This window comes from Notolepis coatsorum (assembly GCF_963971535.1).
Source record: "Notolepis coatsorum genome assembly, chromosome: 11".
Lineage (NCBI taxonomy): Eukaryota > Metazoa > Chordata > Actinopteri > Aulopiformes > Paralepididae > Notolepis > Notolepis coatsorum.
In genome coordinates, this window is record NC_140175.1 from 26233213 (window position 1) to 26243403 (window position 10191).

Below are 10191 nucleotides of genomic sequence, written 5' to 3' on the forward strand. Positions count from 1 at the left end.
GCAGCGCAAGTCGTCTATAGTCACTAGTCGTGGCCACTTACCTGTGATCATCTCTCGCTTGTTCTCGTCCAGGTGAGCAGACACCACGTCCCCCATGGTGGCTGGTAAACCTCACACACAACCCCGCACGAAGTATATCGATCCCCACCGAGTTGGCTATACCCCGTCACCCAGGTGAGGGGATACAGATGTGTACAGCACCTCAATGTCAAATTCAAATAGCTCAACTTTGCAGCTGAAGAAATACTGAGGTATTCCGTTTTTTTTAACCCTCCCAAAACCGACCCTATACTCCAAAATGTGCTGTCTTCTATATCTTTATCCCGTGCCCTGTGCGTCCTGAGTTGAAGTTATGGAACCCAGAGAGGGAGGGAGGGCCGCTCCTGAGACTGGGGCAGGACAGCAGGCGCAACTTGAGAGAAGTGAACAGTCAGTGGGTCTCTGGTTCATTCTGACAGTGAGGACACACCCTCCTCCGGATCATCATCACTGCTGGTTCAACGTGTTCAATCGGCCCTGCTGCCAGCAGCCAGGCCAAGGCAAGGGTGGGGCCAGAGGTAGTAACGCAGTAAGGCTAGGCATTGTAGGCAAACTCCAATACAATCAACAACTTGGATAGGTTAGTTATAGGTTGGTTTTTGGTCTTGTGCCTTTAATTTTTTTTTTTTTATTTAATTTGAAAAGGTTATTCTTTGGACAAGCTGTTTAAATGCACTTAGGCATATATAACCAGTGTTTTGCTTTACATTTAGCTTGATCCTTTATTATCCTTTATTTTCACAACAAGTGAATCGGTGTTATATAGCCTTATATAAAAACTGTACTTTTACAGTGTAAAAGTACAGTGTCAAAAATGGGGGACCCTGATGTAAACAAGACAAACGACTTTCTCTGGTCTGCATCCCCTTATAACAATTGTGTGTATTGATTGAGCCGTACTGTATTGTACCCATTCTGCAATCTGTTAAATAAAGTTTTCATTCATTCATTCATTCATTCAGCAAACACTCCCTCCTCCACCAGTATAGATGCTCTTTGTAAAGAAAGAGATACACTGCTGCCCCCTTGTGGAATATCATTCACATTGGTTGGGGGTATAATTATTACACCCACTGCGGATAATATATCACAGCTTATTCAGCATGCCAAACATTTACCAACATCCTTTATCAATCATCTATTTAAAACTATTTTAATCAGTGCTCACAGGAATAGACAAATGTGCAAAATGTGTATATTTATGATCATTTTTTTTCTTCTTTTTACGTGATTTATTCCAAATTGTGAACGTTAGCTTATGAATAATGTCATAAAAGAAAAACAGTAGATACCATTTAGTTTGGACATATACTAGTGCCAACATTAGGTTATAATATCCAAATTAACCTCAAAAAACACAATTGTAATTTGTAAGCAAAGTAGCTACGGATGATGCGGAAGGATACGCAGCGACGTTTCCAATTGGAGGCTCCTTCGCAGTCAGCTGGGGGGGGCGAGGTGCGCACATTCGCCCAAGCGGAGCATCCGTGGAGGACTATACTGCGAGGGAGAGAGATAGGGGGGAGGCAAAGGGAGACAACTCGGCCGAACACACACAGCAGCATCATGGCTCCCATTGGATTAAAGGCGGTGGTCGGCGAAAGTAAGAATACGTTTATTATATCTTTTTTCTTTGACTAAAGGTTAGAAGGTTAGATGTACACAATGCGTTATTTTCTCGTGATGTGGTGATGAATGAGGTTGCGTTCTCCTCCGGGATGCGGATCCTGTCCTGATGGTGGTGGTACCCTATTGTGAGATTGAACCACGTAGTAACCGTGCTTTGTGGACCTATATCTATGGCTCAGCCATATCGATCCCGCGATGCAAATGCCGGTTATTATAGTAGTAGTATGGAACATTAACAGAACATGGCATGATATAATAATCTGCGTTTTGCGGTCAAAGCATCTTCCGTCCGGGTGCATCGGCGGAGACAGATCATACGCCCATACTACTGTATCAGAAATTATATCACAAATTGTACTGCATTGGGGCGGCATCTTAACTGCATTCCAGACAATTTGTACCTAGGGATTGTATGATTACGCAGCTATACCACCCAGCATTATATAATAGAATGCCACTGATTGTTAGATTGATTGCTAATTAATATTCTCCGTCCAGGACTGCTGCTCTTTAACAGTTGGGATTCCCCGGGTGGTTCAGTAAAGCCTCACCCTGTGATGGAACAGGCTACCAAGGATGCTATACGCGGCGTAAAACATCATTCAGGAAATATACATTTGTCGCCTATAAACAGCGCCGATCGGGTTTAAGTTAGGTCAGCAGCACTGTTTGTCTTAACATATAAAAAACATGACTAAAAATGCCCTATGCAACAACAAAAAAATCCGCATTCTATGAGCTATAACCATGCGCATTCCAAAATTGCCTGATAGGCCCATCAGTCGTTTCACTGTCCTTTCCAATTCCATGCCCTTTTATTGGTCGCCCGCCATGGATCAAAGCAAGCAGTAAACCTTCATCATGGCATCATTGTAGACTGAGTATAGTAGATTATTTTAATACCTGAGCTACTTATGTCGGGTAGACTCATTCTAGAACAGTTATGGTATCCAAACATAACATAACGGGCCCCATTATATCCTCCCTCCTTATAGCTCCGTGATGTTGAACAGGGTCAACTGGGTCCAATCAGGTTACGTGTAGCCTATACTGTATCATGGATTAATTAGCTAAACGTCAGGAACGTCTTTCGGTGTTGCATGGAATATTACTAATGTTGTGTTTTTTGTATAACTGTACGGGTATGCCTATTATTCTTTAGGGTTAGGCCTTTGGCCCTTGGGCCCGTTTGAAATCTCGGCTACTTTCAAACCCTTAAGTAATTCCTTAACCCACTTAAATCTAAATCTAAATCACCCAAAAAAAGAAAATACATTGAGTAGTTGATAAACCAGCACCAAACTCCAAACTCGTCTAAACCAACCGTCCATAGACAGGCTAGGATGCTGTTTCACATTTTACGCACGCAACTCCACTATACGGCAAAAATGACTCTCGCATCTTTTCACTGTGCTATTCAGTAAATTAGTCTGTAGGTTAATATGTCGATTTGCAAGGCTGTATAGGCCTGTCTGATGCCAACCTGAGTATGGACAAACGACGGATATGTTTTAATTCCGTGAACCCACAGGGTTATGCAATAATATGTGGCTATAACGTAAACCGCATTACATGTCAAAGCCTGTTCATTCCTGGTTATGATTGACATCCATAATAACTAACGGTCGCATTATCCAATTTGTTGGCTGAATCCGGTGCCAACGGTATAGTATTTTCCACAGAACACAGCTGCAGGGCAAACATGTGCGCACCACAGTGTAGGTAAAGAGAGAGACACTGGGACGCGCCATGGGACGCACCTGCCTCTGTCTGACAGCAGGGATGAAGCTGGGCTGGGATTGGTTTAATGGGAGGAACGTGCGCAGGGAGGAAGCGCGACACCACTGGCCCCCTGCAGCAAGGCGCACTAGCAGCCATGGAGGCAGCCACGGGCTGGAGGGGGGATGGGCGGCGAGTAGTGCCCCCCACCCCACCCCCACCCCCACCTTAACGACTACACTACATCAGCATGATTTCCGCACAGCAATAGGAGAGGAAAAAGGCCAACGACGAGGATTGCAATCAAGACTAAACTGAAGAAAAATATGACCATTATTATTCAGGATTGTCATCTTCTTGGCCTTTTTCCAGAGCAGTATGCCTAATATAAGCCTGTTATAATTGTGCTACAACAACCAGCAATGTCACTCACCAGGGAGGTAGTTATTATACCCAGACACTGTAGAATTCAATCGATATTCATCGCCAGTCACTTCCACATAACTGTATTGCAGTTAACTGCCTCTGCTAAGAGTTAGTGTAGGATTACACCTGCATCCGTATCTGAACAGGCTATACATATAACAACCCCTGATTCTAATAGCAAGCGGATGCACTGTCATGGTCTAATAAAAACATGCTGCACTTTAATTTCATTCACGTACAGAATATTCTTTCGGATTGTCATCATCAAATCGTTGTGATGAGTAATAACAGTAGTCTGCTCACTACTTTGGTGCGGTTATTACATAATGACTGGATGAGAACGTGTGCAAACTATAGACAACTCTCTGGCAAAATTCTCTTCACAGCACAGGTCATGATCAATGATAATAATAGTAATGTGTGTAAATAAAAATCCTGTGACACAAGCCAGGTAGAGTCCCTACCATGTTGGATAGAGAGAGAGAGAGAGAGAGAGAGAGAGAGATACAAAGAGAGAGAGAGATACAAAGAGAGAGAGAGACAAAGAGAGAGAGAGAGATACAAAGAGAGAGAGAGACAAAGAGAGAGAGAGAGATAGTGAGTCAGTGTCCTATTGTTCTTGCCTGGCTTGCTTGAGGGATCTCTGATTCACAGTAATCACAACGTTATTGTTTTGCCTCTCAATGGAAATATCTGGTTTACGAGGTATTTTCTTCTGCTCGAGAGACGATGACTATATCAATTGATCTCATAACGTTCTGCCTTCAAAGACATGACAGACAGTTGTGATCTTTAGAAGAATTGTTTAGACAGTGTGCGTATCAGTCAAATTCCAAGCGATGATTGAAATAGATGACAGCTATAATAATATCGCCAAAACACATTTCCTTAAAGGGGCACAATGCCGATTTATTTTGCACATAATCTTACACACATCCAAAAACTCTAAACAGCTCTGCATACATTCATTTAGTTTGACAGTTATTGAGATAAAGGAGTTTGAATATGGCCACCAGTGATGTCACCAGGGACATTCAGCTCCATGAAATGATGTAGCAATAATAGCATTTATTTATTTCTTTATTATCTTTTTCCCCCTCCTTCTTTTTCCGATTTTTCTCCCATCCCACTGTTAGTCGTTATGCCAATTCCAAACCCCCTTCCTGGTTGTTGCGCACTTTCCCCTACTGTTGGTCCGAGAGGCCGGAGACTGTCACATGTTTTCCTCCGACGCATGTGCAGCCAGCCGGCAGCCAGCCTGGCCGCGCAGATTCTCACTGGGAGAGTGTAACGTGTGGGAGGCCGCACTACCTCTCACCAGATCCTACCTTCGCTGAGCAGGCGCCCCGACCAAACTGTAGGGGTCGCTGTCCACAACGCCCAGGACCCACCCACGGCTCCCCTCCCCCTAACGCAGCCAAACGAGTTAGTATAGCGATCAGCCCGAGCCAAGGCAATGCTGACTCTCCGGGAGTCGAGACCGCAGTCTCTTGCATTGGTGACGAGCACAATCTCCGCTACGCCACCTGACCGCAATAGCAATATTTTGTCTTATGCCTTTTTTTTTATCCACTTTTTCTCCCATTTTCTATTTTTCTCCCATCCCAATTTTCATATCGTCCAATTCAACCCTCCCCTGTCTTCGAACGTTGTTTCTTGCCTCCCACAAGCCGGCTGCAATGTGGACTAAGTCATACATAGCACGAGTCCCCTCCGATACTCGAGGTAACAGCCGTCGCATCTTTTCACCTGCGCGGCTCGATCTTTCAGCGTCGGGGTCTGGGCTTTGGAGGGGCCCCGCCCCCGTCGCTTCTTGATTCTACTGCGCAGGCGCACCAAACGACCTGTAGGAGTCGCTGTCCACAACGCCTGATCCCCACCCTTCAGTTTCCCTCCCCGTAATACGGCCAATGTGTATTACTGTGGACGACCAGCTAAACTGAAAGCAATGTGGAGAGCGGGGCTCGAACAGGAGGCATCCTGTTCGAGCCTAGTCTCCAGCATTCGTTGCGAGCGCATTGCCCACTGCGCCACGTAGCCGCCCTATTTTGTCTTATACTTATGTGATTATGTCTGCTACCTTTTTTTTATCCACTTTTTCTACTCTTTTTCTATTTTTCTCCCATCCCAATTCCACTGTGCCAATTCTCCCCTCCCCTGTCTTGAACGTTGCTCGCATATGCCCCCCACTGGCCGGTTGTAGGGAGGATAGAAGCCTTGCATCACGTGTCCCCTCCGGCTCCGATACACGAGGAGGCAGCCTGTCACATCTTTTCACCTGCCAGCGCGGACTCTCATTGGCGAGGTGTAACGTGTGGGAGGCTCACACTACCCCCGCCATTTCCTGTCTCTGCTGTGCAGGCGTCCCCAACCGACCTGTAGGAGTCGCTGTCCACAACGTCCAGATTACCACCCATCGACTTCCACCCGCTAACTCTGCCAATTGAGTTAGTATGACGGCCGGCCCAAGCCGGAGGCAACGCCGACAGCCGGAGTCGAACCCGGTGTCTCTTGCATTGGTGACGAGCGCAATGTTCGCTGCACCACCCAGCCGCTTATGTCTGCTACCTTATAATATAATTGAGTGATGACATCACTGGTGGCCATATTCAAACTCATTAACTCTCAATAACGGTCAAACTTAATGAATGTGTGTAGAATAGAGTTTTTGGATGTGTGCGAGATTATGTGCCAAATAAATTGGCATTGTTTTTTGGTAAAAGTGTCCCTTTAATGGCCATCAAGCTTTAGCACTGATGTAACGAATGACTATGACACTGTCAACAAGCATCTCGTATGATTTGTGTTTAGCAGTTTTGGTATTACATAAAGCCTAAATGTTTTACAGTATTACTTCCTTGCAAATTAGTCCACAGAGAGATGCATTTGAAATTCATGGATTGCTAGAATGCTGTCTCAGAACATCCCTTTGATCACGAGTTCCAGAGTGGTGGATAAACTGGGTTGAGAGATGGGAAAAGACGACCACAACTATCTCCCAGCGTGGTGACAAGTTTCTTTTTGAAAACCGAAAGCTGGGTTTGTTAGTCCACTGTTGTTGGTTCTCTGGCTAAGTATAATGATGATGACACAACTCAAGAGAGCAGACCACAGCAGTATTCACAGAAAACCAGGCATCTCATGTAGCCTACCACGTAATAATATTAAGGTGGGGCATGAGTTCTTCAGTGAGGTTAAAGGTTAAGGGGTGGGTTTATATGACGATGTAACAATATTAAGGTGGGGCGTGAGGTCTTCAGTGAGGTTAAAGGTTAAGGGGTGGGTTTATATGACAATGTACATGACATGCCTGGCATTTAGTGAGTGCCATCCCCCAAAAGGGATTTGGCTTCCTGTCCTGTTTGATGGCCAGGATTTTAGAGGATATAGGACAACATGACAGAGACCTACCTCGCCCTATAGGAGAGAGAGAGGGGGGGGGGGCGTTTGATTTAATCTTTATTTATCTTGAACATTTCAACCATAAAACAAACACACACATTGTAATTGTAATAAAAAATTGTAATAAAAATTGTAATAAAAAAAAAAAAAAAAAGAAAAATACAAATACAAATAAAATACAATACAATAATCAGCATAGCTCAAGACAATGGTTTTGTTCGAGAAGGGACAGAATGAAGCAAAGCTTATCTGGTCCTGCCCCTTCCTTACAATATCATATTAATATGTAATAAGTTATCTATCGATATCAAAAAAGAATATACCTATCCACTACAGCAAAAGATAAATAAATGATTACAAAAATACTAGTTCACGTTATTTTTCAAGCTCCTCTAACTTATACTTGTCCAAGAATTCCTGTTTATATCTGCATCTAAACTTTTTTTTTTTTTTTTTTATCTTTTTCCCCCTCCTTTTTCCTCCGATTTTCTCCCATCCCAATGTTAGTCGTTATGCCAATTCCCAATCCCCTTCCTGGTCGCTGCGCACTTACCCCCCACAGTCGGTCTGGGAGAGTGGAGGCTACCACGTAGTACCACGTGCTTCCTCCGACACACGTCCAGCCAATCAACCGCTTCTTTTCACCTGGCAGCGCGGATTCTCACTGAGAGGGCGTAGCGTGTGGAAGGATCACACTATCCCACTTAGATCCTATCCGCGCTTAGCAGGCGCCCCCCGACCGAACTGTAGGAGTCGCTGTTTACAACACGGCACACAACAAGTTTCAACATAAAACAGGGCATTAAACAAAAAACATACAATTCAAATATAAATACAGAAGGTCATTGTGCAGTGGCAAGGAGCATACAATCAGACCAGCAACAGCATCAGGTAAAACAGTTACATGTTTCATAAAGGGCTAATCGTAGCATACCTTTAAAAGCATTCACAGTAGGAACTGCCTCTAGACAACGTTTTACTTGCAGCGTATTCCATAAAAAGGGAGCATAGTGGGAGAATGCAGCTTTACCAAGCTCTGACTGCATCAAAGGAACATTTAAAAGCATCCCATTTGCTGCTCGTCTGGTATTAAAAAAGCAAGTATAAAAGGACAGAAGTCTGGAGATATATAAGGGCAGCTTACCTAGCAATGACTTAAGGATAAAAATCAACATGTGTGATTGTCTTCTTTGGTACAGAGAGGACCATCCTAATGACTGATACAAAGTGCAGTGGTGGGTGCGAGAGCCTGCACCCGTTACAAAACGTATGGCAGTATGGTACGCAGAATCCAGCTTTTTAAGCAGGGAGGAAGGAGCATGCATATAGATCACATCGCCATAGTCTAATACAGGCAGTAATTCATGGCACAACTCAAACAGGATTAAAAAATGACTTTCATTGACTACCGTACATATCTTGGTGGTTAGCAGAAGGGGGGGAGGGACCTTGCCTCTCTATAGCACCCCACTGCTGCACCATCACGTCTCAGACCAGAATACACACACACACACACACACACACACACACACACACACACAGACACACACACACACACACAGAGACACACACACAGAGACACAGACACACACAGACACACACACACACACACACACACACACACACACACACACACACACACACACACACACACACACACACACACACACACACACACACACACACACACACACACACACACAGACACACACACACACAGACACACACAGAGACACAGACACACACAGACACACACACACACACAGAGACACACACGTACCATCGCCTCCACTGACCTTGGAAAGGCTGCTCAGCCAGAGCATCACATACTCATCTGATCTCATTGTCTGACGCAGTGCCTGCAGCCACTCTGCCTCTGTAAACACACACACACACACACACAGAGACACACAGAGACACACACACACACACACACACACACATGCACACACACACACAGAGACACACACACACACACACACACACACACGCACGCGCACACACACGTGTATGCACACACACACACGCACACACATGCACGCACACACACCACACACACACAGCCTGTGGTGGGGACATTACGTACATTCATGCCCTAACCCCTTACCCTCACCTGGCATAACCGCCATGACTACATACTTAACCCTAACCCTTAACCCAACCATAACCCTTAATCACCAGAGGCCCCGCCATACCATATTATCTCGATACGTAAGTCACGATGGACTAGTAATGTTATTTTAAACATTTTGCGGATTTTTTATTGTATTGCGATGACGTATTGTGATGTATTACCTTTTTTCAACTGCAAATCGTGTCTCCAAAGGCAAACTTGTCTTGTTTTATCTAATAAGATATGGTTTTCAGTCTGTTACTGCAGCAACATGGGGATTGTCAAGCAGAAGAAGAAAAAAAATATTGATGTGAATTGAATTGAATTGTCCGTCAATTGATAAAATATTGCCAAACAAAACATTGCGATGCTATGCTGTATCGATATTTCCCCCAACCCTACTAATAAATAGCTGCTTTACCTCGTGGAGTCTGGCCAGCGTCTCCACAACGAGTAAATAAGTCTTCAACGAGTAAATAAGTCTTCAAGGACACACACACACACACACACACACACACACACACACACACACACACACACACACACACACACACACACACACACACACACACACACACACACACACACACACACACACACACACACACACACACACACACACACACACACACACACACACACACACACACACACACACTGAAATCTCATATCCTCACTGGCTATAAGGTTCTGACCTAATATAACATGACTGAAATAGCCCTCTCCAATGCAAGGTTACATTGGCTACGATGAATGGTTGGCTCCACATGAACTCTCCTTCCCTCTGATTGAGGAAGAGTGCTGCGTCAGAAGACCGGGCACAGACTCCCTCTCTTCCTCCCACTCACCTCGCAAGCACAGTC

The 10191-nt window shown here is 44.7% G+C and overlaps 2 protein-coding genes across 2 annotated transcripts in view; one reads left to right on the forward strand and one right to left on the reverse strand.

The window, feature by feature from the left end:
• The window catches only part of niban2a (niban apoptosis regulator 2a), an 80012-nt gene extending 79613 nt beyond the window's left edge, over positions 1-399 (reverse strand). The window contains exon 1 of the mRNA XM_084325480.1: positions 42-399. Coding sequence (XP_084181606.1) covers positions 42-96 — 55 coding nt within the window. The 5' untranslated portion in view covers positions 97-399. The remainder of the gene's footprint in view (positions 1-41) is intronic.
• Positions 400-3417: 3018 nt separating this feature from the next.
• The window catches only part of stxbp1a (syntaxin binding protein 1a), a gene marked incomplete at its 5' end in the record, with an annotated part of 39757 nt that continues 32983 nt past the window's right edge, over positions 3418-10191 (forward strand). Inside the window, 1 exon segment of the mRNA XM_084324866.1 lies at positions 3418-3530. Coding sequence (XP_084180992.1) covers positions 3418-3530 — 113 coding nt within the window.